General features: G+C 37.3%; 1 protein-coding gene across 1 annotated transcript in view; it reads right to left on the reverse strand.

Moving 5' to 3' along the window:
- Nucleotides 1–10,288: 10,288 nt before the first annotated feature.
- The window catches only part of LOC147422065 (ATP-dependent caseinolytic (Clp) protease/crotonase family protein), a 63,942-nt gene continuing 56,544 nt past the window's right edge, over nt 10,289–17,686 (reverse strand). Inside the window, exon 11 of the mRNA XM_086503622.1 lies at nt 10,289–10,327. Within this exon, the coding sequence (XP_086359748.1) occupies nt 10,304–10,327 (24 nt within the window). The 3' untranslated portion in view covers nt 10,289–10,303. The remainder of the gene's footprint in view (nt 10,328–17,686) is intronic.

The following is a 17,686-nucleotide window of genomic DNA, read 5'->3' on the forward strand; positions in this document are numbered from 1 at the left end:
ACTGTTTTGGACGCACAACTGTCAGTCGTGCTTTCCTTGGAGTCCACTTCCTTGATAGAAGTTGTTGATTGGTTTCAATGAGTCAACATGGATACGGCAAAAGTTTTACTTTTAGCTTACAAACAAAAAGTAAGTGTTGTTTATCTCGCTATTCTTCAATATTTTGTATACTATGAATAGCAAACTAATTCCTTATTTTGTGCAATCGGTTCACATTGGAGCCTTGTTTGACTAAACATTGAGCACAAGCGTTGCTACCTTGAAAGATTTCATGGGAATGTCTGAAGGTACGTAGTTACTTGTTTCTTGATTCTGCAATTTCGATGCAACGTGTGGTCACCATATGCTATGTCTTGCAGGTATGTTCAAAAACTTGTTGCTGCATGGGAAGCATTGACCCAAGACAGTGTTTGGGAAGATATGTTGACTTTGAGTTGCAAGGTCCCAAAACAAGACAACAACATTCTTGTGAATGGAGAGTTCTTGCAAATGCGGATCTTCTTCTGGAACGCATTTATGTTGAGTAGTGTAGAAGTGTAAGTGCAACGTTTCACTTTTGTAATCCTTGCACACATGATTTATTTGAATTACATATAAAATCTAGGGAATTCATTTGTAGGCGATGAGCCTCGTAGATTATTCGAACATCTGTGGAGGCTTTTTGGACGACGATGATCCAGAATATGATCAATCTTGTGGAGACACATCCTCTAGGAGCCGTCGATGCATTTGTCCCGCCACAACCACGACCACAACCTCAGCCTCCACCTTGGAGGTACGAAGCAGCATCTCAACCAATGACACACCAAGCGCCTAGACCTGCCTCCCCTCATGTTTTTGTCCACTCAACCTCTAGTATTTTTGTGATACCCGATTTTATCGAGGAAGACGAGGCCACTTCACAATCCTTTCCTCAACCCCAAACCCATCACCCAACCCCCACACCGTCTCCTAAGCATGACCCGCTGAGCATGACCCGGCACCATCAGTATCTGAAGCTGCCGAGGCTGATCATTAACCTCCTCGTTCACCTCCATTCCTACTAACTCTAACACTATATCATCCCAAAGTGAGCCTTTACATTCCAATCATGATAATCAAGCCTGAGAGATCTCCCCTCAATTGTAAATGAGAGCTACTAATCAATGAATCTAATTGGACATTACATTGTACATTACTAAACCCAATGTAAAGACAACTTGAGTCAAATTTGAAAAGATAATTGTTCTCAGACTTTATTTGCAAGAAATTCCTTAACATGCATTTTTGAATGAATATAGATTACAAGCTTGTTGTCAATGGCTTTCTTTAATATTCGCAGTTCAGAGCAATGTGATATATTGTGTGAGCCGTCTTCTTCAATCAAGAGTTGCATTGCACTGGAAACAGTCGGTCATCCTTTATCTCTACGCATAATGTCTTCTTCTCCTTTCTCTGATGCACATGTATGATAGTTAATCGAACAGTTAGATTAGACCAATATTTTGTGATGATAACCAGCAGGAAAATAATTAACGCAACATTAATGTTTACATACAAAACATAATACCTTTCGCATGTTGCACTAAAAAGGAAATTTTGAAGGCAAGCTGAGTAAACCTCATTCTCCAAATCCTTGCGCACTTGTCGTAGTGTCACATTGTCTTGAATGCTAAGAACAGTTAGCAGATCAGGTCCACACCATACCTCAAGCATTCTCAAAGGATTTTTCAGGTCATCGGTTAAATCTTGGTCCAAAGCTACCAAATGCCATTCACTCGATGCCACCTTATGTAGTGGAAGAAAGCTATAAAATTTTGAGAAACTATCATGCACTTACACACAATAGACTTCTTATTTACCTTTCATAAGATGCCATCAGAATCATGGACATCCCAAGATTCATCCAAAAAATCAAGGCATTTCTCTGTCTTGCAGAGTAGCATAGTTCCAGTCTTCTAATCTCTTCATCATGGAAAAAGTCGATGAACACATGCATAGGCATGAAGATTGAAACATGTACTAGCCGACTAGCAATGGATATATTCCTGAAAAATCCATGTTTTATATATGTGTACATGTTTCATCTTCACTCGTGTATTGTGTAAATGTATTGTGTATTGTGTACAGGTTAAACACACAATACACGAGTGAAGAGTAAAATCTATTGTGGATATAAGAAAACTTACAATTTGGTTGGTTTGTTGGAAATCCTGTTGGCGTTGTTCGTAGACGCAACTCTGAGTGCATATATTTGTGTTCAATGAGAACCTCTGTGACTATTTTGCATGTTTGTGACAAGCGAAAGCATTTTACCCTATCTTTATAATTGTTCACAAACTAGTTGCCCGTGCGCTTTCTCTTCCTTGTCTATAGGAGAACCCAACTTCCAACTGTAATGGTGGTGGAAAGCCATCGATCGTTGTCCAAATCAAAGCTTTTGAAAATTTCAACAGACTTAATACTTGCGGATGGTTGTCGAGGTCTTTTGTTCTCTATTAGTGATTCTTCTATGGAAAGATACACAATACAGATATGAGAGGGGGAGTGTTTTTGAGTGCAAACACAATATAGTCAAATGCGAGCAGAATAGTTAGTTGAGCACAAATGAATGAGAATGAGCGAGAATACTATGAAGTCTCTTCTATCAAAAAAGTGCGCACAACTGCATTGAGTGTGAATTATGGTACATTTGTCCTATATTCGATCTTGACAAAAAAGATTCGAGCAAATCACAGCGTATATTATCGTTAAGGTGTTTTATACAACTAGAATGTTTTTTGAAAATGTTGGAATTTGAGATAAAAACAAGGAAAATCCATTGGTCGCGTTGCATTCTCTCTCTAGCGCTAAAAGGACCAAATTTTTCCACAATTACATACATCGTTCCTACTAAGAAATCCCTACATTAGGAAGAGGATGGGGTATGAGGGCCTCTTTATTTTCCATGAGCTTATGGAGGTGATTAACATTTTGACGAATAGGTGTATACCATGTGTGCAAGAATGGTGGATGTGTAAGAGTTGTGTAAGAGTGGTCAAAGGATGCACTTTTCTCCCCCGAAAGGAGGTGGACAATTTTATGATTTTTGGGCTTCCATAACTTCCACATATGATCTACAATCTGAGCAGAGATCATAGATCTTCAATCTACATGGCGAGCTCTTTCCATAGATATTCTACATGATATGGTTCTACCTTCTAGATTTTTAATTCCATTTTGGAGGGAAAATTTGAATTCAAATAAACTAGCCATTTTTCTTGTTTGAATTCAAAAGTTGTCCTTTGATTACTTTCTTAATACTAAAGGTATGACTTCCTTAAACTGCCAAATAAAGAGGCCCTCCTAGACCCCATTCTCTTCCTAATGATAGGATCTCTGAGGATTTCCCCTGTTTATTTGTACGCTGCTTCCTACTCAAATTCTATTTCATGGTCATCTACCTTTACACATGGTCTATCTTTTGGATCTAGGTAGATGCATGTCCCATGATCATTTAGCTTCAAAAAATTCCATATGTAATGATACTTAGGGGTGGGTTCAAGCCCCCGAGCTCCGAAGATGTTCCCAAAGACATCGAAGAAGTTTTTAAATGGGTATCCGAGTACGTGTCTTGCACCTCTTTAAGGATAGTAGGCAATGTATCCCCTTAGTTCATGCTCTCCTCTGTGGATACTCTATTGTAGTTTTGACCAATCTTGCTAAGATTTCCTAACAGTCTGCTAGATCTCAATTAACAACAAACATGTGATTGACTCCTTGTTGCCTGAAGAATCTTTCCGGGTAGTAATCATCGGTTGGTTGCTTTCTCACTCCTCCAGCTTCTGCAATTTAGCACTCAAGTAGTATGTGATTCCACAAAGGTTCAAGATTCACTTTTCACTTCAAATTGGAAACACTTCCCTACTAGAGATAGAAATTTCCAGAATCAGTCTTTTGCTCCTGCCCAAAATAGGCGCGTCTATTTTGGTTGAGGTGTTTTTGAGGGTTTTTGGCTTAGTCTTGGTTCCTTCTAGTTGCTCCAGGGGAGTTATACTCACCTGTCAAGTTTCACTTAGTTTCTCAGTTTTGTAGGTTCCTCTCAACCTATAGCTCCAAATCAGTCTTCGTAAGTGAGAACACAAAATAGGTGTGCCTATTTTGGCAAACACCAAAAAGCAATTTTTTGCCCCTTCTGATGTTATCCCAGGTTAGTACACACTATTAAGTTTCCACAAGAGGAAAGGTTTGACTTTTGGTCACTAGAATCACAAGTTACCCCTAATTTAATTTTGGTCCTATCCCAAGATCTAGTTGTCTAAATGACTTTAAATTTGCTAGCTTGGGTCTATATAATGCCTACAACCATGCTATGTGGTCAAAAGTGAGATTTGGGTCCCAGATGAGTGAATTCTCATTTTGGATCTAGTGGTGCAAGTGACTTCAAATTTGCAAGATAGGCTTTATACAATGCCTATACCACCATGCTATGTGGTCAAAAATGAGATTTGGGTCCCAGATGAGTGAATTCAAAATAGGCGTGCCTATTTTGGTTGATGGGATTTAGAGACCTAGCCCCATTTTTTCCACATGTATCTAAGAATTCTATACTCTATGAGCTAAAGTGAAATAGAGCTACAACTCAACCTATTGCAGAAACAAAAACACACAAAATGTAGGTCTGTACTCACACACAGCTCCTTCGCTTCTTTTCAAACAAAAAACGTAACCTCAACACAAAACATAGGATGCAATTGGAGCTTGGCATAGAGCAATTTCCTGAAAGCGATGCAAAAAGTGTTGACTACTAGGACCTTACTTAGTGCCATGTGTGAGATACAAAGGCTGTAAGCACACAATCTATGCACAAACAAGCTCTACACAACGACAAACGGGGTGTCACTCACCTCCTATGTCACCGTCAATGAGGAAATCTCGTGCGTGCAGAGAGAAAGAAGCTCGCAGCTGATGCTCGACCGCCTTACTATCTCCATATCATCGATGTTCAATCGCACACGTCCTCCCTCTTGCACTTACACACACTCACACTCACAGGCAGAAAGAGGATAAGATGAGAGACAAGGAGAGAAAGAGCACTACATTGGTACTTTGAGAATAAAGAAAAACTAAGTTACAAGCCTTTTATGTGGGTCATCCCGTTCACATATGGATGCCCACGCTTGGCGTGTTAGCACTGATTTCTTATCTAAATAAGTTTATGGTGCACCTCTCCTCGACGATCACCAATCAATGCACATGTGGAACTCACAAGCCCGTGGTCCATGACTCAATATAAGGTAATTAATAAGAATGTCGTCCTAAGTTAACAACAACATTTGGACTCAATGAGATTTGCATTCATAAATTAGGTTAAATTACAAAATTTGGGCCCAATATGATAGAAAATAGTAGAACTCTTAGCTTGGGTGCTAACACTTTTCTGGTCCTTGGCATTGTTCCTTATGGATCATGCTAACAAAGTTTCCGGTTCCTTGCCATTGTTCCTTATGGATCATTATCCCCATGGTTGCTTTGGTTTGCTATACTGACAGTTTTCACTAGTATTTTCTGTTGATGGTAATGGTAACATTCTATTTACTTACATTTATGCACTAATGTATCATCTTCTATCATCTTGGATCACTAGATGATGCTTGCCATAGCCCATGCATGATATGGGTCTCTTTCTTCACACTAGACTTGCAGGCTCACATTGATGGAGAAGACCGATGCAATAGCTTGGCATGCTTGAAGCTAGCATGAAGAGGAGACTACCTTTGGTCACTACCCGCTTTCCATATTCAAGGTGAGGTTTTTTCACCCTCACGTAGCTTTGGATACTAGCTCTCTCTCTAAGCACAATTCGCACACACTTAACCTACTAAGTACTTGCACTTGAGTGTATTAGTGTAAATGTAAGGAATCTTTTGTATTTTCCTTGCAAAACATGGAGATGGATGATGCTTTTGCTTCCTCCCAAGTACATCTCTTTCTTATTTTGGTCTTACTTTGTTTCTTCATTATTTCCTTTTGGTTTTGATCTTTGACTTGATACTAACCCATTGATGCACCTTACTTATTGAAGCTCTCTATGTTTAGAGATCGTCTATCTTTTCTTGTTGAGGGCTGATTGGATTTATTAAACATGGGGTAGAATCACTTGCCTTCTAATCTTTGTAAGAAGATTAGAAGACCCTGTTCAAACATCTTAATGTTTTGTCTCCTTTGGTTCTTGTTTTTTATCCTTTTCTAATATTTGAGTACCATATAGAATGGTATTATTTTGGGTTTCTATGAATAGCAATTTCTATCTTACTAGAATCACTGGATCCTATTTGAGGTGGCGTTGGCTTGCAAAATCATGGGGTTGTTAACTCCTTCGGTTGTTACAAACTTATTGGTTGACTTGATATGGAATATAGGCCTTCTTGGGAATGGATCTTGATTTGTCTAGTGATACATTTATTCTGTTTAGAAGGCCATTCCACCTTCTAATCCAAGTGAATCATGTCCTCATTTATATCAGTAAACAAGGTATCTAGCCAGACTGGGTACTCGAAAAAAATAAAAGAAATAAATGTTTTTATGTGCTTTTTTCAAGTCCATCCATATGAATGCTAAAAGAGTATATCATTACCCCAAAAAAACAGTAAACCACCAAGTCTAGCGGTAGTATGCAGCTGGGGGGACCCCACCCAAAATAATCCATTGAACAACTATTATCCAGAAAGTCAGTACACAATCGTGCCAAAAAATCCCCCTTTTTTGCCATTAATTCATGCGCTAAGTGAAAGAAAAAACAACTAGTACCATTATTAAGTCAAAAAACCAGTAAGAAGTATGTTACAGTCAAAAAACTTACCAAGCTAAGCGGTAGGTTATGCCACCCAGTACTTTTTCCAACCATGTGTTTATGTACCGTCATCATTAGCAAGTAAAAAAGAGTAAAATACCGGGTTAAAAACCCCTTTAACCCCCAAGAATTTTTTGAACAATATGAACCTGCAACTTGTTATGAACAATAAAATGAACAGTTTTCGCAGAGCAGCTAAAAAACTAGTAGCAAGAACATAGTCATGCCTCCAAAAAAACCTTTCAACTACTACCATATGATGTCAATCATACCCGACCATTGTAGTGGGCCTTACCAGGCTAAGGGATGAGGAACAACACCCCTCAGTAATGTTTCTCACTGTAAAACCAAGATAACCACATAGTGGTCCATACCAACCATCCACATTTTATCATGTATTGCTAAGTACAGCCAACACAAACATTAACCTTTATCAGGCTTTTTACGCGAAGTGCTTACCATTTATATCAAGCAAAAAAGGACAAAAACGACACCTTTAATGCTAAGCTTAGTAACCAACCTGAGTTGGTTGTGTTGTAAGCTTCGTGTTTGGTGCAGCAGAGATAAAACACACAGTCCTCACACTTAACGCAAGTAGAATGCAGACAAATCTAAGTGAGGGGCAAAATACGTCCTCACCTCTTAAATAGAAGAAGGAAGGCCGCCATCACTCGTGGCTAGTTGCTTGCAGAGCGTACTGAGTAGAACGAGCACCTCCTATGGACTCGAGAATGAGTAGCCGTCTGTGATGCGGTCCGGCACAGCACACTACCATAGCGCCTCACGACATAGTAAATGAGGGTAGTAAGTAATATTTTAGCCACGTTTGTTTTCCGGCTAAGGGCTTTGTAACTATCATAACATTTTAAGGGTTCTATCCCACAATGAATATCCATCTAGTAAAAAGGTGTGGGACTTTTCAAAGCCAGAGTGTCGACAATCTATGGTTTATTGTAGCCTAATTTTACACTAAAAACCTGCAGGCAAGTAATGAAGTAAGTGTGTGTGTGTGTGTGTGTGTTGTATCAAACTTAATATAAATACATAAAAGAACATAACGTTCAAAAGACAGTGATTTGTACAAAAATGACTCGGTATTACATTCATTTTGGTACAATATAGTAAGAATGAAGCATCATTTCGGTAATTCTATACAAAAATAATGGACTTGTGAAGGTCATTTAGGTTAAAAACAATCGGAATCTACAAAGTTGTTCTGACATCAACTTCAAATTTCTTTTAAGTAAAGATATCATTCTAACATGCATCCATATAAACAAGACAAAAAATTCGTTATCCTTGAATACATATTACAAGTGTCAACGAATCTATTAGTTGTTATCCTTGTGCTACTTAAAATTATTTTAACTTTAACCTATCCGAAAAAGTTTTATTTGTTTATAGATTTAGAATATATAATGTTGTAAATCATCAGAAGGCCATCACTCTTTCTAATGCAAGTGTCTATACTTGTGTGTATGATAAAGTAAGTTTGGTTTACAAATTGTGAACCATTCTTAAGTATTTTTTAAGTTTTGCTTAATCCAAGTTAACCCATATTCTCCAAAAAGTTTCTTCAAGATCTATGCAAAAAACCCTCTATTATTATGTTTTTAAAGTGATTTGAGAAGCTATATTATGTAACTAGAAACTCCAATTTCTTCATGTTTCGAGCCGTAAACTAGACCTACCCTCTTGCCAAGCCCAAATAATGAAAAGTATACAGTGAATAAGTTAGAACAAGGTGTCAAAATTTTCATTTGTTTAGTTTAGAAATCAAATTTTGGGTAAAGCATGTGCTCTTTAATGATGACCAATACTTAGCTATTAATTCAAGGACAAAAAGTAACATAACAAGTAAGCAACCGAGCAAGTTTGTATCTTTTTTGCCATCAAGTCCCAAGTCTTAGTAAGCTAAGAGGGAGGGCCAATATTCCCATCTCAAATCCATACCGAACCATTATGCTAAAACAATACCATAGGTAAACCATATCTCAACCAATGCCAAAGGAGTCCAAAGCAAAAATCAAGAATCAATAACGATCGTGTACTTAAGTAGGGATTATATTTTTGACCCTTTCCATGAAAAAATAGAGTGCTAAGATATTTTCAGAGCATCTAAGTGAGGTAACATCAATTAACCATTCAATACGTAGTCAATCATCTGAGACTTGTTAGTCTACACATGGTGTTCCCAGCCAAGATCCAAAAAAATTTCCATATTCTACAGACCATCGTTCGGAAAGTCACTACCCTTCAATTTATTAAGCATTATTTACACTTAGCCTCAAAGCATGAGGATAAAACCAGTTATACAATCACAACATATCTATAATTTCAACATGTTCTTTTCAACATCCATCAATATTCTCAAGTATTTCAAGACATAGTCAACGTGAAAAAGTTAAATTTCAGTAATTTTCAGCACAATGAGAACTAACACTTATCTCGGGGGGGGGGGGGGGGGGAGTAGTTTAAAGTTTTATCAAGGTCAAAATATGCTAGTAAGCATTATGTTACATTTATTATAAACCAGAATAATTGAGCATTAATTACCCTAGCCTTTTGTTTACTATAAATCAAAACGACTGAGTAGCAATTACCATAGTTTTTTTTTACCAATTTTGAAAATCCGCATGATATCCTAGCAAGTCAGCTACAAAATCCGCAGTGCGATTGAATATGCAAGAGCTGATGGTATGTAGATTTTGGCACGATGCATCGAGAGTATTGCCTTTGTGTAGGCATAGGGGAAATAAAATCAATATGAAAGGAGGGTTTATAACACTTTGAGGAGATATGGATAGTGTGCATCACACTTGGGTACAAAGAGTTATATAAGCATCAAACTCAGAGAGGTTTGGCATAGATGCAATGCAGGGGGGAAGGAAAATAGTAATAGTAGTAAATCAATTTTAGTACCCCATTATAAATGCGGTAGGTGGTATAGAGAGTTCCAAGCAGATAGGCACAAAGTAAGTTAAAATATCTACCAAGGTTAATTCCCACACAAAAAGTGGGTAGCATAACACCGTCTAGACTATAGCAATCTTTGTAAAGACCAACGTTAATTCCCACACAAAAAGTGGGTACTATCAAAGCTAGACCTAATGCTTACTAAGCAGGGTAAGAGGGGAGAGAGAAAGGAGTAGGAGGGGGAAGCAGTATGCTGGGGGGGGGGGGGGGGGGGGAGACTTGAGAATTCTTTAAGTATAATCCAATAGAGGAAATTTTAAGGAAAATCAATGACCGCAGTGAGTGTGTGTAGCAGTTCTAAATATATAAAATTATACGCAAGCGAACACTAACTGTTCACAGACAACAATTCTAGAAAAGTACAGTGGCTTTGCACAGTAATTTATTTGCAGTTGAAAATAAATTATGTACAAGGTAATGAAGATAACAAAATACAGCTCAAGTATCCTTAAACCCAATGTCTGGGAAATCATGTATCACACTACGAGATCCACCATTTGTTAAGAACTGGACGTTTTAATCAAGGAAGGTAGCCCTCACCTGCACCCATAGCCACAAGAAAACAGTTCGTTAGCACGTGACTATACGTAGGTGATGCTGGGCATCCCAGTTGTTATCCATGTCACCATAAAAAAAAACATAGTTCTTAACTTGAATAATTGATTTTTTTTTTTAACATGGTAAGAGTGAAGATCCTTGGCTTCTCAGCCAATCTGATACAGACGGTACCCAATCCCATAGAGTAGCCATAAATTTTGTTTTATTTTTTCTCAAACATAACCCTTATTCCCAAAGTTCCTTATTTTTATGTTATGTCATTCCTACTGCTGCCATATTCCAGCTAACAAATGTATACAACAATATGTTGGACTACTTATTCATAGTGAGCCAACTTAGACTCGGTCCGGAAAAATTGTTTTTACCAATCTCAAGTTATGCCCAGCAAGAGGGAACTGTATGACATGCTCAACACCATATCATGCATTCCTTCCTATCAACTATCAGAAGTTAGGGTAGTAACACTAAAGTAATCTGTGAATTCAGAGTATCCTTTTAGTTAAATCCAAAAAAAACTTTTGCAATAAAACACATCAGATTTAACCAGCCAGGATCACTTAAGGTCACTATATGTTTTACCTTGTGGTATTGAGATCAAACTTACTAGTAAGATGTTAGGTAAGGCTAAGTGCCTATATACTTTAAATGAGAAAAAGAAGCCAGCAGAAGACGTTAAAAAAGGAATTGAGAAGCCACGATTCGACCGAACTTCTGCCATCAGAAATCTGTCACTTCTTTGAACTAAGTGATAGGTTAATCAAAACCTACCTCTATGACAATGCTGAAAAAAACCAGTTAGAAAACTTGCTTTTTATTTAACATTAGTCCGGTATGTGAAGTCAGCATCAAGGGCACCATACCCGAAGCCAGCACACAGAATAACCTTTTTAGCCGCTTCAGTACACTAGGCTACCGGTAAAGAAAGTTGAGTTAAAAAAACCTTATTTAATCTTTATAGTCGGGTATGCGAAACCTATCATACCCTACTGTAAAGTAATATGCCTGGCCATTATTTCCAGAAAAAACAGTTTTGAATGTCCTTTGAATCCTCTCAAGTAGGTTTTTTAAAAAAACACCAAATTTTAGTAACAGATTCAATTCCGGGTAAGTCCTTATTTCGAAATTACCTCAACAAAGTCACCAAACTAATCCAACCACTTACATAAATCTCATTCATTTAGTGTAAGACATGTTATTTTCAGATCTGCAGTACACCATTCATGAGTACCTTACCCATTCGAGTAACAATATTACCCGAGTCAACAATATATACCTTTCATGTCCTTTATCCTCATTTTTATGCAGTCAAAGGATAAGACATACACCTGGTAATCTGCCTTTTTCTATATAAAAAATTATATAGGACATACAGAAAAAAACCAGTTAGACAGTCTCCCTTCATTTTTATAATTTTATTTCCATCAAAACATTACCCAGTAGATACTGGTTTATTTTACCGCATTCTTCATGCCAAGAAGAGCCATGTTTCGGAGCCAATCTCCCAGTACTTTTACAAAGCAAAAAACATCTTTAGTCGAAGCAAACAAAACCCCATTCCGTATACTTTTCTCCCTCTGAATTTAAGAACAGTCATCGGAGCAAAAAAAGCCGTCTACCTACCTGGTTTTTTTAAACCCAAAGTATCATAATCATAAAAAAATCTTGTTAACCTGAAGATTTAGGAGGTAATTCTAAGTTTAACTTGAGCCATCCACACTTCTTCCTTTACCAGTAAGAGTCAGATTCCAGAGCTAGGTTATATCTATGTATTTTTTTGTTTATTTTATGAAAACAAACACCATCAGTCAAACGGATAACACATGCCAAACTCAAGAGATAATTTCAGTTTGACACAAGAAATCAAATCAGAAAACATACTTTAATTTATTCCAAGTTTCTTTATTCCAAAATTTGATACCTGTAATCTGAGTCTATTCAGTCTGAGGTCAGCTCATGTAAATAACAGTACTCCGACTCCTTAGTATTTATAGCAGACATAAGTTTTTGACATTATAAGCCCACCATTTTTAGCCTATTTATTTTTTTAGATCTTTGTGAATATCTGGCTCTATGTAAAGACCAACAAGACATACATCAACAAGTTGATCAAACCCAGCTTAGCTTTACATTTTCAAATGCAATCCGCTCTATAAACATGCCTTTAGACACGCTCAAGTCATTTAATTCCATTTCCGACAAAGTCAGACTCAACCACTCAAGAAATGATAAAAAACCAGATTTTTCTTTCCCCATCCACTCATTTCACGGACATACACATTAGTCAAAGCAAAACCATAACTTGCATTGATGACAAAGCAAGCCAATCGTATATATCTCCTCATACACCATTCACATGAAAGCTCAATATCCGGAGATAATTTAACAAGTTTATTTTAAGAAATTTCCAGAAAAAAGTCTCAGCAAAGCAACTTAGTGTATAAAGAAATCCCTTAGAGCAAGACAGAAATTTTCTGTTAACCTGAAGATTAGGAGACGATGACGCCTCCACAATGGCTTTCTCTGATTTTTTTGGCATGCTTGAGCCACAGCCACCAGTAGATGGAATACGCAAAGTTTTTGAAATAACACACGCAGGAAAATGATAACAAAGACGCAGCTATGTGAGTATGATAACTCACCTTAGAAGTCAAGTTTAAATAGTTGATGCTCCTCTGTAGCAGACGCGACAGTTGAGTTGGACCGGTTAAGCCCCCAACCGAGGATGTCAGTCCAGGCACGTCCACCAGTATCCTCATAGCCTAAGGCCCGGAGGCAGAATCCAGAGGTTTAGAGGGTAAGTTTCCACAATATCAGCCCTATTGCTCAAGAAAACATGGCGAGGAAGTCTGTCATCGCCGGCCTTTCCAAAAAACCCTACGCGGTGGCATGCAGAGGATGCAAGAAGGACCATAAGCCACGCTTACAGAAATTTTAAGGATTAGTACTGAGACCAAATATTGTGAAGCCAAGTCGGACAGTCACCTCCACAATGGTATAGCCTATATTCCCATAAAAGGCCCGGTTTTATTCACTAGACATGATAAAATACGGTGTCGGGTATAAACACCCCATTAGGTATTTTTTACCTGCTATCCTAGCATGACTTTTAGAAGTAAGTGGTTTTCACCAATTTATTTGTAAAGCCCGGTCAGGCAGACTACATCACCCCAAGGTAAAATTTAAATAGTAGAGATTCCCGTATTCATACCCAGGTCACTAGACCCATATTTAGTAAGCAGTATCAGGTCTCGGGTATATAGTAGGTATTTATACATTCTATCCATGCCCTCTGTAAGGCTTCCACCTGCACAATAATGTGAAAAAAAACCTTTTAAAATGTGAGAAACACCACCATATTAGGCACACTTTCCTAAAAAAGTTTTTTATTAGAGATGGTTGGTCAAATATAAAGCCCCAAGTAAAGAGTATCATTCCAGAGTTTGGCATTCTTCATCTATTTTGCATCCTTAGTGTATTATGGCCAACTGTCATGACCAAGTTCTTTTCATAGCAACAACTCATCTCTTTATGTCAAATGAATCAATACGTCGAGCAACATTACTCCGTTATGAACAGCATCTATTCCCGCAGCTAGGAACTTCTGTTTCTCAAACAAAGTGGTGATATGTCAAACAAAGTGGTGGACATATCAGGATCGAGTGACCAGAGTGACACTTTGGGGTCGTGAACATTTCAAAAATAATATCCGATTGGCAATGTTTACTGAAGCAGTGGGTCTAGGGCCTAAATATTATTATATCGAGCATTCCATAAAGCATGGTTTTTCAGATCGGCTATATCTGCTAACCCAATTTCTACCTCCTCAAAAGATTTTCCTATAGCGTAGTTATGGTCATCAGCTACGAGGATATTTTGACTGTACTCACCACACTCGGGAGTATGGGGTAGCCTTGGCAACTCGTATCGTGCCTTTGGCAGAGCAGCCAAATACTTGCTTCTATTGTGATAGCTGTTTGTGTGATCATGTGATGGGCGGCATAATAGAGATGTAGCAGTAAAGCTCATTTAGCTAAGCTTTCTTTTGTCCCGTGACATCTTTTGTGTGTGTGTGTGTGTGTGTGTGTGTGTGTGTGTGTGTGTGTGTGTGTGTGTGTGCCCCCACCCAATCCCACGCACCATACTCACTGAGTCAACAGAGTAAGCCCATTGAGTATGGACCTATTGCCTCATCTATTTGATGAGATTAGTGCGATTTAATTTAAATCCAAACCAATTATTATTGTGCAAAATGCATGGATAATGGTGTCTAATAGTTCACATCTTTTAAAACCATTGAGACAAAATTTATTAACAAGGCAATTGATTTCTTCCCATGCAATAGAACTGTTGGATGAAGGTAAAAAATCATGTAGAGTAAGGTCAGACAAGTATCAATGGCGGCTTTAGCCAGCCTATTACTTCTATTTTTAACAAACTCGATAAGGGTGATTTTTGATTTGTTTTTTTTTCGAACAAATCACAGGTCAAAATTTCCATTATAGGAGCTATACAATGAAAAAGAAAAGTTTAGAAACTGTATAGTGGTAAAAAAAAAAGAATTCAGAGGACTATCAAATCCAAACCCAAGCATGGGCTCTATTTTTAAACAATTAGGGTAGACTTTAAAAAATCCATTTGAAAGGATCTATAATTGATGCTAAGGAGATCATCCATGTATCTTTAAGTATGTAAAAAGAGAGAGCTTGTGAAGAACCTCTTTATCTGCCATAGTTTTTAAAAACCATTTGTATTCAAAATAGGCAAGACACATATTGCACATTATAGGGTGTACAGGAAAAATCCATCAAAATGCCTAGACATCGTTTAAAACATTGTTTACCAAATCGTACAAAAATAAATAAATTAAGTACCCATGAAATGATGCTACAAAGGTCCTATTCATCAAAGTGTGTAGGAGATTTACATTAGATTTTCTAATCCATCTAGGTTTATGGGATAATGAAAATTTTGAGAATTGTAGCAGGACATTATCAAATGCTAATTTGATCATTTCTCTTCAAAGGTTCTTAATCACTATTAATGGGAATATTTGCATAGTATTTAGTGATGTCCAATTGAAAAAAGGCAATAGAGTTGATCTAGGAGTTTAAGCGTTATTTCTATGAAGTTCTTGATAAGCCAAAACGGATTGTAACGAACCTTTAGAAAGTCTTTGTAAAAGTTTTGTTTTTTTTTAGCACAAACCAGTTCAAACTTGGTGAGGATGAGATCAAGACAAGCGGTAATGTCTTTTGTAATATTTGTATAAATACCATTGAAGGCAATAGAAATCCATCTAAACTTATGTTTGTGAAAATTTTAAGTTGGAAATAAAACTGGAAGTTAATTCAGCTCTATAGAATATCCGATATTATCATAATAGTCTAAGATAATGGTGGAGATAGCACTAGGAGATAAGTTCAAGCGAGTAAATTCAAGCCCAGTGAGTCAAATGTGGACAGCAATCTAGGCTAGTTTTTTACATAAATTGTAGGATTGTTAGAAGCCTTATCAAATCCCACAATAAACCATCTTTGTGATAGCATTTGTAGATATCTGTCAATATCTATACTAATCTAAGAGTCTATAGTGGATAACCATTTAGGTGACAATAGAGCAGTTTTTCGTAAAAAGAATCTTTTACTAGATTGGCTTAGTCATGTTGGATTGTCATCTCCAATACGAGAGTTTTGACCAAGTCAATCAAACAACCAAGTAAGGCTGAAATTGCAAGGTATGGATTTTTTGGGAACATTGGGATGTGATTCAATCCTTAAGCAATAATTTTCCAAATTTTCGGATCGTCGAAATCTTAAGGTCACAAGTACATACATATTTGCCTAGATCATCAAAGTCTTTATAGAACATATCATATTGTGTGCAAAAGTATTTAGGAACAATATTATTTCGTAAAAAGTCCTTGTTGTAAATAAGATTTTTGATGGGATGATGATAAGTCCATCCAATCATGACATTGTTTAGCATATCATGGTGACCAAAAAGAGCATCAAAACATTCACAAAAAATAGATTTAGGCAAAAACCAATCCAGGAGTTAATTGTGGTAGCAACATTGTACATAAACCAAATCTTTTTTATGTGCCTTCTTGGAAAGAATCTCTCTCCCACACGAGTCAAAAAGTATCAGCATATTGGTTTAAATTACATGTCAAGGAGGTGTCAAATAGGGGCATTCCTCCCTCTCCCTCTAGTAAAACTTCGATCCTTTCCTCTATTATGGTTGGTAGAAGTCCCAAGGGACTAAAAAAGAACTAAAAGAGCTACTGGGTGTAGTAAGAGAATTTGGCCTTTTAAGAGAGGGAGTACTATCTTCTTCAATACATGGCTTAAAGCAAACCTGTGGCAATTTTGACCCCTTTATAATTGGCATATGTAGTAAGATAAGCACGAGGTTCATCTGATTTTAATTCTTTTAGAATATCGAGCATTGTGTTTCTAAAAGCATTAAATGCAACCTGTGCAATCACACAACCAATCTAGCATGTTCACCAAGCCAAGAGCAAAATAGAGAAAGGTGAAAGGGCACTCGTTTTCCAGGGAAAAGATGCTCAAGATGGTTTAGAATGTACCATGTAGCATGGTCAAACCACATAATACTTGACTCACAAGTTGCCTTAGGGTCAAAAAATTTGCAAGCACACTTTAGGTGAAGCCCGTAGACATTCCAAATAGATTCTATGTAGAAGTCAAGATTACTTTTGGCAAAATCCATGATCCCTTTTGTGCGAACATAGAGGCTTGCATTCGAAGCACAATTAGCTTGATCAATGAAATTGAGGTTGAAGGGACCCTTAATGAGTTCCCCTTTATCTAGAAAGTGCTCCCCCTTTAGAATTTTAAAGTGGCAATCCTCAACGGTGGATGCATGTAAATTAGCAAGGTAAACCCAACTTTCACTAAGTATGGGCGCGGAGAAAAAAAAGCTTTAGTAGAATGAATCCAATATTGATTGTTCACACCAAATAACTCAACTTCAATTTGTATAATGGGGAGAAAAGAAGACACTTTTGAGACCTTATGGGCCATCTCCAAAAGAGTAGAATCGATGAGAGTACAAAGATTGTTTTGGAATCGTTTGACAGCTGCCAAAGTAGCTTTATCTCTACAAAAGAGGCCACGTGATTGTGGAACAATGGACGCAGACGACGTGCTAACAAATGTCGGATCAAGACAAAATAACTCGTTTAGAAAATTGACAAGTTCAACACGAAAGAGGAAAAATGGGCCAATTCTTGATTATATTATTGAGTCAAAATAGAGAGTTGGGAGATAAATTCAAAGCTTTACACAACCATCCTCGAGTTCTTTGTCTAGAGCAACA

Source organism: Adiantum capillus-veneris, chromosome 27 (assembly GCF_014529385.1).
Source record: "Adiantum capillus-veneris isolate H3 chromosome 27, ASM1452938v2, whole genome shotgun sequence".
NCBI lineage: Eukaryota > Viridiplantae > Streptophyta > Polypodiopsida > Polypodiales > Pteridaceae > Adiantum > Adiantum capillus-veneris.